Source organism: Mesocricetus auratus, unplaced genomic scaffold, assembly GCF_017639785.1.
Source record: "Mesocricetus auratus isolate SY011 unplaced genomic scaffold, BCM_Maur_2.0 Super-Scaffold_100008, whole genome shotgun sequence".
NCBI classification, from domain to species: Eukaryota; Metazoa; Chordata; class Mammalia; order Rodentia; family Cricetidae; genus Mesocricetus; species Mesocricetus auratus.
Genome location: NW_024429192.1, coordinates 60,303,242 through 60,325,355, shown reverse-complemented (window position 1 = coordinate 60,325,355; position 22,114 = coordinate 60,303,242). Strand labels below are relative to the sequence as shown.

Sequence of the window (22,114 nt, the reverse complement as noted above, 5' to 3'; positions counted from 1 at the left end):
GGATACCTTTCCATCTGAGCTCTGTAACATTCAGTATTCGGTGGCTCCCGAGTGCCAGAATACCTGTCCCACCGGATCCGACCAAAATGCCTACAGTCTGCCCAAATGGCAAACCGTCAAGGATCAGGAGGGAAATGTGCAGAGAACTCTGGAAGTAATGTGAAGGTTTTGATGCTAGAACTTGAACCCAGGGTCTTGCTCATGCCAAGCGTTTTCTATACCACTCAGTACATCTTAACCCTAGTATTTCTCTTAAATGGGTAGTGAAATTTAAGCGGGTGTGGGTGGGATTTAGCTGATGAAGCTGTTTGCTGCTAAAACTGAAACCTGATTCAAGTCCCAGAACCCACATGATGGAAAGAGAGAACTGACACCTGCAGGTGGTCACTCTGGCCTCCATGCATGCTCCTTGGCACAGGTGCAACACACACACACCCACACACACACACACACACACACACACACTAAATTGAAACAGAAGTCTATCCTATGATGTAATGATAGCTATTTTCAAGGTGTATATGAAACCTCCCTTCATATAACATCTCTGAGTGTTTGCAAAGACGTCAGTCTTACATGTGAAATGCTGACTGGCATATTCATGAAAGAAAAAAGGAAGAAAAACTTCTATTCATGCTGGGGATGGGCCCAAGCATGCTAGGCAAGCTGTACTTGTATCGCCAGGTCAGTGGTGGTTGGTTTTTTTGTTTTGTTGCCTTGGTTGTCCTGGAACTCTAATGTCTAGACCAAGCTGGCCTCGAACTCACAGAGATCCACCTGCCTCTGCCTCCTTGGTGCTAGGATTAAAGGCCTGGGCCACCAATGCCCGGCTTTTGTTGTTGTTGGTTTGTTTGTTTGTTTTGTTTTGTTTTTTGTTTTGTTTTGTTTTTTTCAAGACAGGGTTTCTCTGTGGCTTTGGAGGAGGCTGTCCCAGAACTAGCTCTTGTAGACCAGACTGGTTTTGAACTCACAGAGATCCGCTGCCTCTGCCTCCCTAAAACAGGGTCTTGATAGCTAAGCTGACCTTGAACTTGTGGAAATCTTCCTGTCCCAGCTTCCCAAGTGTGGGACTAACAAGTGTGAGTCCCTACGCTTGGTCTTTCATGCTGCAGATGGGGAAACTGATCCAGGAAGAGGAATGACAGCATACTGCCTCAGACCTGGGACTAGGAGACTGACCCTGGGAATAGGCTCTTGGGCCCAGAGCCTCCTTAGAATAGTAACTCATTTCTCATGGAAACAGAAATGCACACATCATCAGATGGTCCTTGTGCGCACAAACCTCATTCTGGAGTGACCCCTGGATGGCTTTAACGTGATTGGTTCTTCGAGATCTATACTATTTTGTTTTCCTCTCTAGAGACAAGGTGTCCTATGTCCCACACTAACCTTTGCTGTGTAGCTAAAGACCGGTGACCTTGAATTTCTAATCCTGCTGCTTCCACCTCCCAATTCCAGGTGTGTATCATTCATTATACTTCCTTCATGCTGTACTAGAGACAAGCCAGGGCCCCGCGCATGTTAGGAAGGCATTCACTCACCTGAGCCACGGCCCTCCAGGCAAGCTGTTAAGAGAATTTAGTAATCAGAGCACCCCCTAAATCAGACAGATTTCAGGGCAGATAGCATACTGTGGCTCTAGGAGTTTAAGCGGGGCCTGCACTGTCATTACTATGGTCACTTCTGCTTGTGGGACTGATGCTTTGGTTACTGTTTTGGGCATGTTTCCTTATTTAAAAAGTGCAAGACGGCATGGTGGCTCTGCCTGTAATCCCAGCACTTGGAAAACTGGGGTAGGAGGGTCATGATTTTGAGGCTATCTTGGCTTCTTACAGTCTCTGATTTTTCTGTTTTTTAATAAAGGAATATACTCTAAGCATGTGTCTCATGTTTACTCTGTACCCATGACTACACTTCTGCTTCATGAAAAGTGTGGGATAAGAAACATACTAATTAGGGCTGGAGAGGTGGCTCAGCGGTTAAGAGACACTAACTGTAGCCTACTTGAGCAAAACCTTTCTGTTTTGGTGTCTTGCGTGGCTACAGCATTCAGTACTAACTCCCTAGTCTCCATAGCCTGGTTTTTTTCCAGCTCTCTCCTTTCAAAACCACGTGGCTCCAGTCAGGTTTCTCCTTCCTTGGCTGGATCCCGGCCTCCCCTGCCTCTAGTTTGCTATGCTCTGGGCTGGAATGCTCCACGTCACCCCATGCCCCGTGGTCCTCTTTCCTCAAAGTGGTTTCAGTGAGCAAAGCAAACTCCAGCAAGCTCCCTCACAAGAGAACTAAAACCTCAAAGCAGATAAAGTGGCTTTGAATTCTAGTGTAGAGGTCACCAGGGAACCAGGCACTATGCAGAGACCTGCACAACCAACCGGCCCCCACCGGCGCCCCATGCTTCCCACTGTTGGCACTTGCACCGCCTCTCAGGAGACACTGGGCAGCCGCAGCTGAGTCATAGGTGGTCACGGGCCAGCTGGGAGCAGAGCTGTGCCTCTTGGCATTTCTCCCAGTTCCCCTGGTGGCGGACTTCTGTACTGGATTCAGACTTATTCCTGTACTCCCTATGAGATATTTTAATCCACTCAACCAAAATTTATTCACGCAGGTTTGCTCCTGCCCATTCCCTTCATTCTTCCCCTCACTCACGGCCACAGTATCAAAATCACCCTCAAACAGCCATACTTGAAACTGCATGCCTGCAGTTACCCCTAATGCACAGAAGGCCCCCATAACGTGCAAACCCAGCCCCAGCACAGACTCTGCCAAGCTGGAGGGAACCCTGTCACCAAGATCAGGTAGCCCTTGCCCTGACAGTGATCCTCCAAATATTTGGGTGACCAGGCAGTCCCATGTAACGTGTGGCAGCTATGCTAACGACTGGACAGCAGAGGCCAGTTCCTGTGTGTGTGCCCAGGTCCCCTCGCTGGTGGGCCCACTCCTTCATCTGGCCTTAGCTGATTCTCGAAGAATGCATTGTGTTGAGATCCAAATCTTGGAACTCACTCTTGGTGAGTTCGATCCTGTTATTTAGCAAACAATATTTCTGCTGGAATCTCATGGCAATAGATCCCATGTCGTTTGGGAGTAAGCTTACCAACAGGATTCATGTGTAAATTTCTCATCACCAGAGGAAACTTGGCATGTGCCTTAGCTCCATTCTGAGTCATGGGGTAGACTAGCCAAGCTAAGTGACTGTTCCACGTTCCTTACTTGGGAAGCGTCTGCAGCAGCTTCCATTTCTGCTGTGGGAGGCACTGTAGGTTGGTCCCCATCTAGTCACTGGCAGATGCCTAACCTTGAGTTCTGAGCTGAGGAACTGCCTCCTAATGATGTCAGTCGTCAGAGGTCAAGTCCACCGGGCTCAAAGAGCCCCTGTGCTTCTGTGATCTAAGGAGCTCCACGCTGTCCTTGTTCCTTTCCAAGTTGACATCTTCGGGGTCCCACTGTGGAAAAAGACAGAAAAGATATCTTGGTGTGACAGATCCTTTCCAACAATTCAGCCCAGCCACCCCCAGAAGACAGCCCAGTCCTGGGTCTCGTGACCAAGCAAAGACAGGGAAAGTCAGTAAGCACAAGCACATGTGTTCTAGATCTCGAGAGAATATAGCTTTATCACCTTTGGTGGTGTTGGGAATGGAACCCAGGCCTCGAGCATGCTAGGCCAGTGTTCTACCACTGAGTTATAGTTCCTGTCCCCACACTGGCATCAGCATCCCCACACAGTGTGGCTTTACTTCACAGAATGAGAGAGTAGCTATCTGAGAAGACTAGGCCCGCCTCCCCTTCCGTCTCCTCCAATCCTTCCCTCGCCAAGCCGTGCCCTGGAATCTTGATGTGTAATGCTGGTAGAAAAGAGCAGATGAACTCAGTCCTCTTTCCTGCCCTAGGCAGCGTCTCTGGTGTGATTCTCAGGAGCTTTAGTCCAGCAGCTCACGTGGTATTGCCCCCACCACTCGTTTGTATCGGCACACGACAGCTCTGGTCTCTCCTTGGACATCTACCTGGCCCTCCTGGCACGCAAGTTCCTAAGGAGCAGGTACAGTGGATCTTTGACCCCTCATAGTCTGTCCTCTCAGCTCCAGGTTCAGTGGACATGCCTAAAGTGAACTCTTAGAGGCCAGCTCAGGGCCAATGAGACGGCTCAGGGTAAGAGACCCGGGTTTGGTTCCTAGCCCCTACATGGCAACTCACAACCATCTGTAATTCTAATTATAGAGGATCTTATCCCTTTTCTGGATCCTTTGGCAATTCGGGATGTAATACACAGGCACACACGCAGGCAAAAATGTTTCCATACACATAAAACTAAAACAGTGGGTGAAAGGTGATTGCTGCCAAGTCCAGAAGTGTGGGTTTGATCCCAAGACCCACAAGAAGGAGGGAGAGAACTCATTCCTGTATGTTGGTCTCTGATCTCCACATGTGAGCTGTCTCTCTCACACACACAATTTAAAAAAGCCAGTTCAGGATGGTGGCTACTGCCATCACCAACACCAATAAGAATGGCAACTTGAAATTGGAAAAGGCTTGAGAGGAGGGATTAGAAATAGGCCTGTGCCGGGCGTTTGGTGGTGCACGCCTTTAATCCCAGCACTCGGGAGGCAGAGGCAGGCGGATCTCTGTGAGTTCGAGGCCAGCCTGGTCTACAGAGCAAGTTCCAGGACAGCCTCCAAAGCCACAGAGAAACCCTGTCTCGAAAAACCAAAAAAAAAAAAAAAAAAAAAAAAAAAAAAGAAATAGGCCTGTAAGTGTAGATGGAGCTGTCTGCAAAATACTCTTTAAAGAGCCATGGTTGAAGATGGAGAACTATATCACTGGGCATGGTGGCACACTCCTTTTAGTCCAGCATGGCAGAGGCAGCCTACATAGACATCTATGTGGAGAGTTACAAGACAATCGGGAATATACAGTGAAAGCCTGTCACAAAAATACAAAACAAAGCCAAGCGGTGGTGGCTCACACCTTTAATCCCAGCACTCAGGAGATAGAGGCAGATAGATCTCAGTGAGTTCGAGGCCAGCCTGGTCTACAGAGTGAGTTCCAGGACAGCCAGGGCTACACAGAGAAACCCTGCCTTGAAAAACCAAAACCATTACCAAACAAAAACCAAAATACTAAACAAATAAACCAAAACAACAAACCAAACCAAACAAACAAACAACAAAACAATGACAAAAACATAGAAACAAGCAATGATCATGAGAGCTAGGTCAGCTTGGGCTGAAAGATCTATTAGGGCAGGATCATAGAACCAAACACACACATGCACTCAGAGAAAGATACTTTATCATCACCCGTGTCACAGCTCAGTTCTGAGAAGTCCCACATAAAACCGTCAAGGCTTTCATCTAGTGCCCAGAGCATATCAGCTCTAAAACACTAATTTCTGCTCTGTTTTGAATAAAGAACATAATTCAATTAATGATTCACCCACACAACAGAACCAAGTTCTATTTGGCTATTAAAGACCCCACAATGGGCTGAGAGATGGCTCAGTGGTTAAAAGTGCTTTTTGCACAACCACAAGGACCTGAGTTTGGAACCCGGTAACCCCAGTGATGTGAGGGGTAGAGACAGGAGGATTGCTGGGGCTTGCTGCCTGCAAGTATAGCCGAAAATGACAAGGTTTAGGTTTACAGAGAGACCCTACCCACTTATTCAAAGACCTTTTCCACCTCTATGAGGTAGAGAGTAATAAATGAGGATGCTCTCCTTTGGCCTCCATGAGTGCAAGACATTCTGTACCACCCTACACACACACACACACACACACACACACACACACACACACACACACACACACGCACGCACACACGCACGCACCATGTTAAAAGGATCACTGCAGCCCAGTGACCCTGCAGACCTGGTACTAAGGTAACTTGGTTTATACAGACCAGTCTTCTGTACCTGTCTGGGGTTGTGCAAACTTTTTGTGTAGTTGTGGCTGCAAACTTGGCACCTTTAACCAAATTCTTTCCAGACATGAAAGAGTCTACATAAAATAACTCAGTGGCCCTTAGTCTCAGAGTCATGTGCTCAGTAGCAGGAGCAGGGGCCTGTTCTGTCCTCTAAGGCCCCTGGGCGCTTCTGATGAATACTGTAGACAAGCACAGACCCAGGTCCTAGATCAGATATCTCAGAACATGCCCTGGGCTAACAATGTGGGAAGCACGAGCCAGTAGTCACTGGGCTGACGCTGGGGGCTCTGCAGCCACTGCGGGTGGGGTGAGACACATGGTTTGGCATCTTTTTTTTAATTTTTAAAAACGTATGTATTTTTATGTGCATTGGTGTTTTGCCTGCATGTATGTTTGTGTGAAGGTGTTAGATCGTGGAGTTACAGGCAGTGTGAGATGCCATATGGGTGCTGGGAATTGAATCCAGATCCTTTGGAAGAGCAGTCAGTGCTCTTAACCACTGAGCAATCTCTCCAGCCCCACAGTTTGACATCTTAACGAGTCACACAGTACTTCTTAGATGCTCTGATGTTTGAAAGCCACTGCTCCAACTCCTTGAACACTTTGTAAGTTATTCTTGCTAACCCTGACAGAGTCAACTGCCCGTGAACAGGAACAGTCTGGCACTTTGAGCAGGTGAACCCTTTAGATTGCATCTTAGAAGGCATACAAAGTTTCTGTTTTCAGAATCTACAGGATAATGTACTGAGATCTATAGGACAGTGTGCTGAGATCTATAGGACAATGTACTGAGATCTATAGGACAGTGTGCTGAGATCTATAGGACAGTGTGCTGAGATCTATAGGACAGTGTGCTGAGATCTATAGGACAGTGTGCTGAGATCTATAGGACAGTGTGCTGAGATCTATAGGACAGTGTGCTGAGATCTATAGGACAGTGTGCTGAGATCTATAAGATAATGTTCTAAGATTCTCTGAGCAATAAAAAACATAATTAGAGAGAAGGCATAAAACCTGTGGTAATGGTGCACATCTTTAATCTCAGCATTCAGAAGGCAGATGCAGGTGGATTTCTGTGAGTTATAAGCCAGCTTGGCCTACAGAGTGAGTTCCAGGACTGCCAGGACTACACAGAGAAGTCCTGTCTCAAAACAAAACACACACACACAGGAAGAAAGAAAGAAAGAAAGAAAGAAAGAAAGAAAGGAAGGAAGGAAGGAAGGAAGAAAGAAAGAAAGAAAGAAAGAAAGAAAGAAAGAAAGAAAGAAAGGAAGGAGGGAAGGAAGGAACGGAGAAAGAAATTATAAAACTAATTTGTGTGAGAGACGATGTATTCTTGTGTCACAACAATCCTGGGCGGTGACAAGCACAGGTAACTGTCACAAAATATGCTTATCTGTTATAGACTGCCAGCTGCATGAGGTCTCAGAAAGACACAGCCAACGTGTGAGGCAGTTCCTCATAACTGCAGCAGCCACACCCCACATACCCCTGGTGACCCGCAGCTACTCCGGGGCTCACAGACGGCGACAAACTGCGCTTCTTCACTGGGTTACACTGAGTTCTTTCCAAGGTGAGCCAATTGGTTCCGAATACTTCCCAGTGCAGAAAAGACCTGGGAACAGAGCACCCAAATGTGCCCACACTTGCCCCCCGACCTTTCTTGTGTCTTGTGTCTGCTCTGCAGTGCTGGGCAATCTCTCCACTGAACCTCATCTCTAGCTCATATTCTTTTCCTTTAACCAGAAAAACTGCCTTGTCCTCCATCAAAGAGGGGTCAAATAAAAACAGACATGGAAAATCAAGCCATAGAAGTCCCTCCCGAAAGAGACCAAACACTTGTCCATACCTGCTCCGAGTTTAGGGCTTCCCAATACTTCTGCTGTAGGATAAAAAAGAGAGATAGAGAGTGTTGAACAGATCTCGTCCCGGGCCACAGAGGAGAGCCCAGAGTCAGTCCCTGTGCTCAGTGAGCCAGGAGTCAAAGACTTGGATGGCTGGGTGGGGTGTGGTTGGAGGTCAACTTCACATTCCAGCAAGCAGGAAGGCAGTCACTATTAGCAGCATAATTAATTTAGTAAGTTAGTTAAATGATCAAAATAAAATAAAATAAAGTGAACCAACCATGTTATCCAGAGCAGGGTCCTGGGAGAAATGACTCTCAGACACTTCACAATAACTATAATTAGAAATTATGGGTGGTAGTAGTAGTTCTAATAATAGTGATAATATAACAGTAAATCTTCTATTTATTAACCACATAGCTGAGATGATCCAATGAAAACTCATAAAACTAAGAAAGAGGTGCAAATAAAATCTCCACCTGTGGGGTTTGCCAAGCAGCTGACATGGTTTACTGCATGGTTGGTTCCACTCCAAGCCTCAAGCACGCCTGCCCCTAGATGCTGGAGAAGTGCAGACGGTCTACTTATTCCTCCAGCTCTCCGTTCGCTGCCCGGGAGACTTGAGTTTCTGACACAAGAGCTAGGAATCTGTGCTGATAGCCTATCCGTGGATGTCTATTAAGCAACCTAGCAGCCACTGGATGTAAGGTTATTGGCGCATGAAAACAAAACTTCTACTGCTCAAGTCTTCTGTGTATTTGTTTTTGAGACTGGGTCCCCTGCATAGCTGAGGCTGGCCTCGATCCTCCTCCCTTCACCTTCCAAATGCTGGACTACCAGCAAGTGATGACTTGCCTAGCTTGTTCAGCGCTTTCAATGTTAAAAGCTTTAATGATAGGGTTTTTAGTCATATGCAAAAGCAAGGGGATAATGAAGGCCAGCGAGACAGCCTGCTCCTCTATCTTCTAGTTTGGTATTTTAAAGTAAATAATTTTTTTTTTGGCAAATAACTTAGAATGCTTCCATAGGTAAATTCTAATTGTAATGTAATCTCCGTGTAGCCCCAGCTAACCTCTGTGCAGAGTCCTTAATGGTCATCTTGTTTTGCATGGAGGGGGCGCTTATCCTGAAACCCAGGGCCTCATGAATGCTAAGCCTGAATTTCCTTCCTTCCTTCCTTCCTTCCTTCCTTCCTTCCTTCCTTCCTTCCTTCCCTCCTTCCTTTTTTGTTTTTAAAGATTTATTTATTTATTACATATACACCAGATTGAATTGTAGATGGTTGTGAGCCACCATGTGGTTGCTGGGAATTGAACTCAGGACCTCTGGAAGAGCAGTCAGTGCTCTTAACCTCTGAGCCATCTCTCCAGCCCCTCCTTCCTTTTTTTGAGATAAGGTCTCCGATTGTAGCTCAGGCTGGCCTTGAACATGTGGCCGTTTTAAGAGCTGGGGTTTTAGGTGTGATACTCCAAACCTGGCCTAAGCATTAATTCTACCAGAACTGCAGAACTGCACCCCAGCCGCCATTCCTCTTTTTATTTTTCAATCAATTAATCAATTTTGTGTAACAGGCTGTCAGTGTGTATCAGAGAGGCTGGTGTGAAACATGTCATCCTCCTGCCTCAGCCTCCCCAGTGCTGGCATTACAGCCATGTACCACTACGGCTGGCTAGCATGCACCTTCCTTTTTAAGTTGGACTACATATATAACATTGTTGCTAGTATTTGTCCTGTCCTAGCCTTCCCTGCCCCTCTCTGCCAGCGTTCTCCTGTTTATTGTTTTGTTTTTCTCTCTTCTAAGTGGAGAGGAAACATTTGGAAGCAAATGGATAGCACAGATAGGCTGCAGCCAGTTGGCAGGGGCTTCTGGGATGAGGGCACTCGGCCCCATCCACTTTTTAATGGCATTCTTCTGGGGGAAATGTAAGTGGAAAACTTCATCAGAAGAGGTATGAGCTACTAAACTGATAGAAGGCAGGGCCTGAGAAAGCTCCACAACTTTAGAGTGTGGTGGGAAGAAGAAGGGAAGTTAAACTCAGAAGCCCTTTGCTTTTCCTTAGAAATATACAGACATCCCCACAGAATGTAAATGGCAATTTGCGGTGTTCCAGTTGGTGCACCCGGTTCTTTAAGAATCGTTTCAGAGTGCAGTGTGCTGTCCTGGGCCGAATCCAGCCGGTGGGAAACTGCTGAGATCCAAACAGAGCCTGGAGTCCAGCTGTAGAAATGTACTGGGTTCATTTCTGAGCTTTTGCTAAATGTAGCTCGTTACGTAAGATGCGAACAGAGGCAGCTGGGCGGAAAAGGGCAAATGGGAAATTTGTACTAATTTTGAAAAAAATTCTGTACATCCAAAATTATTCCCATTTAAATTTAAATTTCATTTAAAGCCAAGAAAACTCAAGTAAGTAGGCTTGAGTCTCCCAGCTGGGTGGAACGGAAACCTTGACAGTCATTCTAAGCGGCCACCACCAGGGAGAGTATGAGATTTGAGGAGAGCGCCCTCTGCTGGAAGTAGGTGGGAATTTTTGTTGTTATTTAATTCTTTTTTTTTTTTTTTTTTAAAAGACAGACTCTACATGTAGATCAAACTAACCTCAAACCCGCACGCCTCCTGCCTCCGCTTGTAGTGCCGGGATTACAAACATGCACCACCACCACACCCGTTTTAAGTTATCATTTTTGAGTCAATGATGACAACATTTTAAGCCCAGTTAACTCAAACCTTTGTAACAGAAATTTCTACTTCCAAAAGACTAACAATAAATAAAATGTTTTAGTTCTTTCCCTATTTCAAAAATAACAACAAAAAAAACAGAAAAACTTTAAAAATGTCTCACCGAAAACATTAAAAAAAACAAAACACCCCAACTGGCACTGGGGAGAGGAAGCAGGAGAATCAGAAGTCCTCAAGGCGATCCTTGGCTACATATTAGTTTGAAGCTAGCCTAGGCTACATAAGACTCTTTAAAAAAGACTCCCCAAAATACATACACACCCCAGAATAAGAGATGGCTCAGCAGTTAAAAGCATTAACTTCTTTTCTAGAAGACCTAGGTATGACTCCCAGCATCAACATGGTGGTTCACGCCAATTCTGGGGGACACAGTGCCCTCTACTGGCCTCTTCAGGCACTGCATGCACATGGTATACATACATATACAGGAAAACATTCAAACACATAAAATAAAAATACATACTTAAAAGTACACACATATATACACATGTTCTATATTTTATCCGTGGGAGATTTTCCCTCTCAACATTTACAGAACAACCTTCTGGAAACAATTATCACAGTCATGCTGTATGTATAATGATACCATATGCATATATTATGTACACTGAAATAAGATCAAATTGTGCCCGTACTTTGGTGTCACACTCCTTTAATCCCAGCACTGGGGAGGCAGAAGCAGGAAGATTTCTGTGAATTCGAGGCCAGCCTGGTCTACAGAATGAGTGTCAGGACAGGCTCCAAAGCTAAGCTACACAGAGAAACCCTATCTCGAAAAACAGCAATAACAAACAAACAAACAAAGACCAAATCGTGCCAATCCTTTTTCCCTTTTGCACACACTAACATGTCCACAGTCTTTCTCATTTGAGATAGGGTCTTGACACGTCACTCAAGCCAGCCTCCATCTCCCAAGGACTGGACCTCCAGGCGTGGCCACCATACCTGACTCCATGCATTCTTGAGCTATTTTCAGGCCCATGAGTCAGTGAACCAAAGTACACCGTGTTTCACTTCACAAACTTCCTAAAACATGCTTTCTCGTGCTTCTCAAACCAAGAGGCCATCTGTCCAACTTCTTCCTCCTATATTTGTGGAGAAGTGACTGTCCCCACGACCAGGGACATAAGATGGTACTCGACTTGGTAGGGTCCACATTTTCAGATTGGCCAGAGAGAGACGGAATAGGTACATCCCTCCTAGATTGCATTAAATGGGATCCAACAGAAGCCCATGTGGTCAGTGACAGATTCAAGCCAGGGAGATGGGGGAAGGGCACTCACTCAGTAGCATTCAGAGAGGAGGGGCAGGACAGGGCAGAGGCACCTCAAGGGGGAGGAGACATGCCCTGGATGTACGAGTTGGACGCCATCAAGTATGTGAATGGTGCCAGCTTCGGGATGAGAGAGGGAGTCCTGACTCTAACCCCACGCTCCCATCTGAAGGTGTTTGCAGAAGATCTGAGTCACTGTGGCCACGAGGCGCTGGGGCTGCCTGCCTGTGGGCAGGTCCAGACCAGTCCCTCTGTCCTCCTGTATTTTTCCTTCAAATGCCCACGCTCAGAAAATGTTTGTGGGATGACTGACCAGATGCCCAAGTGAGGTATACGGTTACGTCATCTGCTAACAGACACCTTCCTGATCTCACTCGGTAGCAAACAAACCTTCAAGGAACATGGCCCCCCAAACCAACAGAAGAGGAGGTGACCATTGGTTAGTGAGCCAGGAGCTTGATTTGGATTTTCTTTACTCTCTTCATGCTTTCCAAGCTTTCTGGCCCCGCATGTGTATTGCATGACGTCTCACGGAACAGGCAGGCTGGCACGGTGCTGGGCAGAGCTGAGCGCCCACATCTTGAGGCATAAGCATGAGGCAGAGGGAGACACAAGCCCATCCCCAGGGCCACATCTCCTCCTTAACCCTTCCTAACCCGTGCTACCAGCAGGGAACCAAGCATTCTTTTTTTTTTTTTTTTTTTTTTTTTTTTTTTCGAGACAGGGTTTCTCTGTGGCTTTGGAGGCTGTCCTGGAACTAGCTCTGTAGACCAGGCTGGTCTCGAACTCACAGAGATCCGCCTGCCTCTGCCTCCCAAGTGCTGGGATTAAAGGCGTGCGCCACCAACGCCCGGCGGAACCAAGCATTCTTATATGAACCTATGGGAACCATTATTGCTCAGCATAGCCACAGATACTGTATGAATCTTTAAAAGACATAGGTCTCATACGGCTCCACAGTAGAGTGCTCTTGTAGGCTGGCAAGACTTTGGGTTCAGTCCCCAGCAGTAAACAAAACAATACAGAAATAGAAAGGATGAGTGCTTTGTTTACTTTTTCGAGAGACACGGTTTAGCCCGGGCTGTCCTGGAACTCGCTCTCGTAGACCAGGCTGGCCTTAAACTCACAGAGGTCCACCCGCCTCAGCTTTCTGAGTACGGGGATTAAAGGCGTGCGCCACCACCATGCAGCTTACAAATTTATCTTTTAATGTGGGCAGACCCAGCCAGAGCCACTTGCTTAGTTTGGACTCTAAGAATTTATATATATTTAATTTATTGCTTTGTTTGGAACCAGCCTAAGCCATCAATCCTAAACCACATCATGGAGGCTTTTAAGAGATTTATTACTCTTGTATGTAGGAAGGATCTGAATATGCAAGCAGTCTATAGGAAATGGACCCCAGCATTCAGTATTTCCTTGATCAACCCAACCATGGCATTGCTGGAGTCCCAGTTTGAAAGCTTCTCCACAGGCCGCGGGAGCCATGCAGAGCGTCATTCATGATTAGCAGTTTTGAGGTTAATAAGGCGAGGTTAGAAAGCAGGTCAATTTCAAGGAGACCCCAGCAAGTGTTGGGAGGCGACACGCCCATGTGCCCACCCACCGGCCCTGTACCTCCAGGTCGGAGTTGATGGAGGAGACCTCAGAGGAGCTGCCGGAAGACACTCTGGCCTGGATGACCTGAATGGGGGGGTATGAGGGTGGCTCCTGCAGGGAGGCATCTTCCGTACTCATCTGTCCATCACCGGGTAGCCTGGTGGCACTACAGCCTGCCTGCAAGGAGTGAAGGAAACACTTGACTTACTTCCCTTTTTAGCATTCAAAGCACGCATACGCTTCAGTATTCCAAAGGCATGAATGTGCGTGCTACAGTGTCCCTGGACCCTTACTCCACCAACAGTGACACACTCTATGGTCTCTTACACTTTTATTTTCACTTAAGGTATGCTGCTGCCTTTTGCAGGGAACATCACATTGTCCATTCTTTTGGTATTCCTCACAACCCCACGGGACAGGCTATTGTGGAGCGCACCCATGCCACTCTCAAACAGTATTTTAAGAAAATAAAAAAGGGGGAGTATGTTACCTCCCCCAATATTCAGTTATCCACCATACTTTACATTTTAAATTTTTTGACCATAGACCGTAATAATTTGTCTGCTATGGAGAGACATTGGAACAAACCCTCCCAGTCCATGGAATGGGTCAGATGGAAGGATTTGATTACAGGAAAATGGCAGCCACCCACCCCCCTATTAGCTAGGGTCCGAGGGGCTGTTTGTGTTTTCCCTCCAGGAAGTGAGAAGCCTATTTGGGTCCCCGAACGGTGCATCAGGCATGTCGACCCCAATACTACTGCGGATACTAGGAATGCTCACCATGATAAAGATGATCCAACCATTGCTGAACACTCAGGTAAGGGAAATATGGGCGTTGGTGAGGATTCCCCCCCATGTTGATGCCAGTTAGTCACTCCAGCTCCCTGTTCATCAAATTTTATAACACCAATAATACATTGGGAGCAGCTGCCACCAATGAGATTAAAAAGTCAGAAACTAGACATTCTGAGTTTCCCCCTCCTAAGCCTGATACCAGGGTCAGGAAGTAGGGGAATCCAAGAGATTGCCAGCGGCATATGCCTTTAATCCCAGTGGCATACGCCTTTAATCCCAACACACTTTTATGAGGGAACATCCTGGGTTGAAAGTTGGATTGAAAATGGGTGAATAGCCGGGCGTTGGCGGCACACGCCTTTAATCCCAGTACTCGGGAGACACAGGCAGGCAGATCTCTTGAGTTCAAGGCCAGCCTGGTTTACAGAGCAAGTTCCAAGACAGCCTCCAAATAATACAGAGAAAAAAAAATTGGTAACAAGCTAGGCGGTGGTGGCACACGCCTTTAATCCCAGCACTTGGGAGGCAGAGGCAGGCGTATCTCTGTGAGTTTGAGGCCAGGCTGGACTGACAGCCTCAAACAATACAGAGAAACCCTGACTTAAAAAAAAATGAGTGAAAAAAAATTGTAACAGTAAAGAGGTACTGGTATTAAGTAAAGAAAAAGAAAAAGACAAAGGTATATAGAATGGAAATTTTTGTTTACATTTAAGTTCTATCTTGTGAGTCATCTCTAAAAACTTTTGGCCAAAAGCTTGGCCTCTCCATCTTGCATCTACAGTTACAAGGAGTAGGTACGGCTGTACCCCATGACTGTAGCTCAAATGGAGGAATGATAAAGAACATACAGGACTTTTTAACCTCTTAGTTCAAGGATTGGCTGGAGTTGTTCTTTTACATAGATTTCAATTAAGGAAGCTTCATTGCAACAGACTAATCATGACCTAGGGAAAAAGGATGACTGAAAGATGCATGTATGTTCTGAATATATGGTGTGGCCACACCGGTATGTATGAAATGTGATTGTGAATGCGTGAGTGTGAACTGCTTATATGATTAAAAGGATACTTAAATCCCTTCAAAAATAGTTAAAAAGATACCTAGATTGCTTTAAATATAGACAAAAGGAACATCCAGCCATTCTGTTAATGTTTTAACAGAAAAATTTAAGATGCAAATGAGGCCTTGTCAGCTAGTGAGAGCTCTACAGGTTACATTGGGAAAGACTGCTCACAGACTTCAAATAATTTTCAAAAGTTATTTGGACACAGTATAGTTTACAATCTTTGAGTGATTTTCAGAAGTTTTTGGGAAATATTTAATGGATATGTCCTTTTTAATGGGCATCTACAAATAATCTAAGTAGTAACCCCAATTTACCTAGATAGTCAACCAAGGAGGGTAGACAAATCCTTCTACTATTATGGTCCAGCTTCAACAGTTCAAAAAAAAATTTTTTTTTGGTTTTTCGAGACAGGGTTTCTCTGTGGCTTTGGAGGCTGTCCTGGAACTCACTTGGTAGTCCAGGCTGGTCTCGAACTCACAGAGATCCGCCTGCCTTTGCCTCCCGAGTGCTGGCAAAAAATTTTTTTTTAGAAAATAAAAAAGGGGGAATAATGTCCCCAGTCCCCATATGACTCATCAAATAATACACTCCTCATTTAAAAATTTTATAATGTGAATGCCAGTGAGCTTCAGACAGATTCTGACATGATGGAACTTGAGCAACCATTGCTCAGGTCAAATGGAGACATCCATGCACTAGACAGTGGAGAAGACCCTAATTTGGGGTCGAGGGCATGTTTGTGTTTTCTTGTAGGAAAAGAATAAAAGCTTCGGCATGGAGCAGAGAAAAACTGGACCTGAGACCATGGGAGCCTACCTAAGCCAGTTTGAGTGAGATCTCCTAAATCAGTGTTCCTGACCCTTGCTGTCATCGAATCTAGAGCCCAAGAAAGAAAGAAAACAGTCGGTTCGAGATTTCCAGTTTCTCAACAGACCTGCTGCATCAACCTTCCGGATCCATGAGTTTTCATCGTGAAGCCAATAGAGAAAAAAGGACCCATTTAAAACATTTGGACATTGGTATGGACTGTGATGAGGGGCAAAAGCCTCTTTTCAGTAATTGAACAGGACATGGTCACTTGAAATATCAGACTTGATGGTTCCTGTTTCTGGAATCACGACTAGGCCAGTGTATTTTTCTAGAGAGATGCAACTTGTCCTAATGCAACAAAAAGGAGACTTTGACTCAAGTCACATAATCAGCTGACGTTAAATCAACAAACTGCATCACCACAGGAACAAATTGGTGCTCTGTGGATAGTGCAACAAGCCTATTGTTCATATTTTTCATAATGCTACATGTGTAACATCAATGATTGTACCTAATGTATCTGTGCAAGTGCACTTTCTAAATGCTTTCCTGAGCAGATCTTGGAACAATTGTAACTTTATCAAATTGTAAATGTAAATCACATGCGGGTTACCCTTGTAACAGAATGTAAATCACGTGCATGTTACCCTTGTAACAGATGAAGGCTGGTAGAATGTTATGGCCCAGATCTGGTGATGGGTACGGTGATGGAGAGGCGCTATGTCAATGGGGGTCCTGGAAATGGTGGCAGTGGTGGTAGGCATTCTGGCTTTATGCTGAGCTCAAACGTGTCTTGTTCCAGAGGCAAGAGATCCGTAACCAAGTATTGCTTAGCTTAGCCCATGGCAATCCCGATAGCCATGAAGGTTGGTTACAGATGATTTAAAGTTGGGGCGCTCTGTTGACGGGCAACCTGTGGGGAAGACCCCTCCCACCTAAGACAGGGGTTCAAGGTCCCCCAAGGACGGGAAAGGGAGGGTGGCCCTACTTGACCTAAGCCAGGAGTGCCTCATTTAAAAATAAAAAGGGGTGAATTGTGGGAACACCAGACCTTGAGCAGAGACCCACTTCCCCTTCTGCCTGGGAGTAGGCAGCTGTAAGACAATGTTTACTAAAAACATGTTTACTAAAAACAATACAATGCCCGGGGGCAATAAGTTCCTAGAAAAGGCCTGCCCACAGAAACCGCCCTGACCTCGACCTTGTCCAAAGACTAACCGCCTCTTCTGACACGCCCAGATCAGTTTTTGGTGTCAGAGAGAGAACCAGCCAGGGTAGAGGAGAGAGCAGAAGCTTCTCTGGTGGGAGCTTTTCTTAGGAAGTTTTCTTGAACCTTTTTGGGGCCTGCTTAAAGTTTTCTTTACATCGTTGAACAAGTCTCTGTGTTGTCAATCCCCAACACCCTCCGCACGTTCTCAGACACAGGCTGCGCGGCAGACGGGACAGTATGCCTCAGACATAGTCCTATATGGCACACTATGGGGGGTTGTTAAGAGTAGCAGTATGGATGTTCATACCTTTACGATGGGTACTCAGGGCTTTGAAATCTCTTGCTTTTCCAGCCTCACTGACCATAGTAAGTCACACCAGCGCAGGGATTTGAGCAAGGTGGTCCCTCATAGTCTCCGGCCTTTGAGAACTAGGTCCCTAGCTGGTCACTCTGTTTGGGCAGTTTAGGAGGCGTGCAGCTGTTGGAGGAAGTGCCTCAGTGGTGGTGGGCTTTGATACTTTAAGATCCGTGCCATTGCTAGTTTTTTCTCTCTACTTCGTGTCTGCAGCTCTAGGTGTGAGCTCTCAGTTTCCAGTGACCAGCTCCAGCTGCCATGTCTGCTGCCCTCACCATTATGAATTCCTTCACTGTCTGGAATCGTAAGCTTAAGTACACCCCTCATTCTGTAACTTGCCTTGGTCATGGTGTTTTCTTGAAACAATAGCAAAACAACAAACACAGCTAAGATTTCTGGGTACTCAGAGAACCGCTAGGAATTTTCGGATTAAAGGGGGTGTCTCTTTGTAACCTGGACATGTAAGACACATCCCACGGAGGCCTTGTCAACTCACACCAGAGCAGCGCGTGAAGGAGGGGTGGGGAGAATTGGGAGCCATGGGGGAAGACGTTCGGCGACTGGGAGCTATCTATTACCGCCTATCTTCAAGCTACCCAGCCTATCTATCCTCCACAGAGCACAGGGACTGTGGGAGTCTCCTTAGCCATCAGAAAAGCTCCATCTGCAGGACTTTCAGAACCATGCAACACTCTGGGCTTTGGCCAGGGTGTGGAGTGTGCCCTCAATCTCAGCCCTTAGTAGGTGGAGGCAGGGGGATCAGGAGTTCCGGCTCATACCCAGCTGTATAGTGAGTGCCAGGACAGCCTGGCTTGCAAGAGATCCCCTCTTTGAATTACAACAACAATAACAAAAAGGAGAGGGTTTGTGAATGACACATTTGGTGGGATATACTGAGGAGGAAGTGGTGGGAGGATCGTGAGTTCAAGGCCAGCCTGGGCTGTATACTGGGTCTGGCAACACGACTCAACAGGTGCTTGCCACCAAGCCCAGTGACCTGAGTTTGATCCCTCAGAATCCACATGGTGGAAAGGTCAGAACTGACGCCTACAAGTCATGTGCATGGCAATGACACAACCGCTCGGTCACACACAGCCTACACCCAAGCTCTCTGCTAACCGACTGTGTCACCTCCTATGGAAATTTGTCCTCTTTGGGTCTCGTTTCCCAGTCAATCAACCAGGGTGGTGATCTCAGCAATGAAAAAGGGGCCTGATGTAAATGCTTTGGCCCCAAGGGCTCAGTCCTAGGTGGACTGCGCCATTTCAAATGAGTCAATGGACAGGTGGAGACAGTCCACACAGGAACAAAGGCCACATTCTGGATGCAGCCCTGAAACATGGGTAAGGTACCACCCCGCTGCCCTCGGAAGCGGGGAGATGAAATAGCAGCCTGTGGGTGGTGTGGGGAAGCAGGTGGCTTCTAGGCAACAGAATAAACCCTGTAATCCCCCAGGAGCAGGTCCACACCTAAATCAACAGATGAACCAGGGTTTTCAAATTTCTCTATTGAGGGTGGAGCTGTTGGTCCACATGACCTCGGTCCCTCACGACCTCTGGTGGACACAGGTGGAAGAGGCTGGGTGAAACACACCGTGGTGGTGAGGTTTCAGTGGGGGAGAATGAGGGAGGCACACACCCCTTGTGAGGGGGTAAGGGGCTGGAGACAGGGGTAGTAGGGAGGGCAGTTCCCTAGTATTGACCATAGGACACTGAGGCATGAGGCGGCTGAAGGGGAACACAATTCTTTTCTGTGGTGCTGGCCGTGGGACCCGGGGCCTCACAGATCATGCTAAGCAAGCCCTCTAGAAGGGAGTCACAGCCCGGACCCCACCCCAGAAAACGTCCAGACATTTTTTTCTAAATGCTGTGATTTAAAACTTGTCCTTCCCGAGGGTCTCTCCTTCTTTCCCTCCCCCTCTTTCCCTCTGGTCGGAGAATGCGCTCATGGCTGAGTGGGTTCTTCACTATAAAGTCCTGCTTTGATTCTCTCTGAACTTTATCACGGGCAGAGGGAGTCACCAACGAGTAACCCTGCAAAGGGTCAAGCCTAGCTGTCAGGCACCGTGTCCTCCCAGCACCGGTGGCCACCACATGGTGGTGCAGGGGCCACACCGCTGAGCTAATGATGAAAAGCACCTGTACTGACGACCCATAACCTGCAAGTTCTAGGCTCCAGGAGAAAGCCAGGCAAGAGAGGGCAGTGCAGAAAGGAAATCAGCGTGCAGGGCTTTGCTGAGAACCTCTAGAGTTAAGAGAGCCAAGGAAGAGGACAGAGAGTGGGGTGACTTCTCCCTGGGGGCTGGGGAGGCCTGGGGGTGACACCCCGGTTGCAGTCTGAGAGAGAAGCAGAGGAGCAGAGAGAGGCCTGCACAGCGGGGCGGGGCGGGGGGGGCAGGCTAGAAGAGGCAGGGAGCTCTGAGCAGGTGCTGAGTGGGGACACGGCCAGGGAAGGACCGGCCAGAGCCTGGGAAGCCTGGAGTCCCTGGAAGGAGTTTAGATTTTATTCTGTGCAAAAGAGAAAGCCAGAGAAGTGTTTTAAACAAAGGCAGACTAAGATGTAAGTTATGGGGACAGGAGAGATGGCTCAGTGGTTAAGAGCACTCGTTGCTCCTACAGGGGACCCAGGTTCAGAGTCCAGCACCCACATGGTGGCTTACCACGGCACCAAAACTCCAGCTCCAGGAGATCTGACACCCTCTTCTGACCTCATGAGCTTCTGCACACATGTGGTGCATATACATACATGCACACATACATGCAACTAATAAATAAAATTTAAAGATGTAAGCTATAATTGCAAAGGAGCTTTCCACATGGTATGTTGGCACACACCTACAACCACAGTGTCCAAGGTAGGAGCTGAGTTTCAAGACAGCTAACCCTACAGAGTCTATCGTAAAGAAACAAACAACAACAACCAAAACAACAGCAACAAAACCCCAAGCTAAGCAAAACAACCCTCATGGTTGCTGGTGTAGACGTCAGGACGGGGCGGGAGTGGCAGCCGAGTGGATAGCTGTCTGCTTTAAGAACTCCCACCCACCCTGCTTTTTGAGACAGTGTCTGTGTGCTGCCTGGGTTGCTTATACAAAGCCCAGGCATCATTTTGTTTTGTTCATTGAAGGGTTTCATTATATCCTGGGTGTTGAACTCACTGTGTAGCCCAGGTTGACTCTGAACTTGGAGCAATCCCCTGCCTCACCTCTCCAGCATGGGACTACAGGTTTCATTAGCTATTTTAAAAGAAGCATTTGCAGGACCAACAAAAGGACTGGATAGGAAGGGGATGGAGGAGGGGGAAGACAAAGGGGACTCTGGGGCTTGAGCGACTGCACAGATGAGGATGCCACTTTCCCTGATGCAGAAGGAGCCCATCTGGGCAGGGGAAGCCTGAGCTCTGTGTGGATGAAGTAAAATTTTGATGCCATGTGGCGCTGTGAACAGGCATCTGGGCATCTGGGACGGAAGTAAGGAGAGGGACAGATGCATCCTGGGAGTCAGCATGAGCTAGGAGTAGGTAGTGGGACTAGGGTCTGCAAGAGCACACCAAGAGGAGGGAGCACTCCCCAAGAGGATTGAGGCAATCCTGCTCTAAGGGCAAGCTAACAGTGAGTATAAAGGTGGCAAGCAAACAGGGTTGGGGCCAGAGAGTCAGCACCAGAGGCTAAGGGAATGTCAGACAGAAATGACGAGGACTCAGCTGGTGAGCTGTCCCAGGAATCTGAGAGTAGTGGGATGGGGGGGGTGAACTTTCTGTCATCTCCTTCCCAGCTCTCTCCCTCTTGAAGACCCAGAGAGTCCAGAGCCCTGCAGTCCCTTCCCCAACTCTGTCTAGAACTCTCTGCATTTCCATCTACTCCAGACTTAGCCCAAAGCTTCCCGAGACTTACAGCAGCCATTGCTGACCACCTGCTTCTAGTCACTTCTCCCTGCCTATCTGCTGCCTAATGATAGTTCAGACATGCACAGGTGCTCTTGAGCTTAGACCCAAAGCTTCCCCAGCTGTTACTACCCTTAGGATGACAGCTGAATATCACACCTGGTCCCCTGTCTCCTCTCCATCTTTTACACACATGGCATTCTAGGAGGGACCAAATCATGTCTCTTTGGTATGCAGATTATTTTAAATTAAAGACAAGTAAAAACCAACAGCAACAGGAGAAACTCTTTGCCACCTCATAATTGCCTAACAATACAGTCATCCCTCAGAGTGGGGACCCCTTCCAGGCTGCCAAGGATAGTGAAACTCAGGGTGCTCAAAGCCCCTTATGTAGGATTTGGAAGATCTCTGTGAGTGCAAGGTCAGTCTGGTCTGTGTAGCAAGTTTCAGGCCAGCTAGAGCTACATAGTAAGCTAAGGAGGAAAAAATGAATAAAAACACAACAACAAAAACCAAACACAAGAAACAACAAGATGAAGAACAACTCCAAATGAACCAAAACCCTTAATGTAACACCCAAAACTCTGAAATTATTAAAGGAAAGGTAGGTAAAATACTTTAAG

At 47.0% G+C, this 22,114-nt stretch overlaps 1 protein-coding gene across 7 annotated transcripts in view; it reads right to left on the bottom strand.

The window, feature by feature from the left end:
- Positions 1-2,577: 2,577 nt before the first annotated feature.
- Tmem44 (transmembrane protein 44) overlaps positions 2,578-22,114 on the bottom strand; it is a 34,822-nt gene continuing 15,285 nt past the window's right edge. For 3 of the 7 annotated variants that reach the window (XM_013114566.3, XM_013114567.3, XM_013114563.3), the window contains 3 exons: positions 13,390-13,548; positions 7,768-7,800; positions 2,578-3,443 (listed from right to left, as the gene is read on the bottom strand). In XM_013114566.3, coding sequence (XP_012970020.1) covers positions 3,333-3,443; positions 7,768-7,800; positions 13,390-13,548 — 303 coding nt within the window. In that variant the 3' untranslated portion in view covers positions 2,578-3,332. The remainder of the gene's footprint in view (positions 3,444-7,767; positions 7,801-13,389; positions 13,549-22,114) is intronic. The other 4 variants (XM_040750982.1, XM_040750981.1, XM_005071579.4 and 1 more) reach the window with 2 other exon arrangements.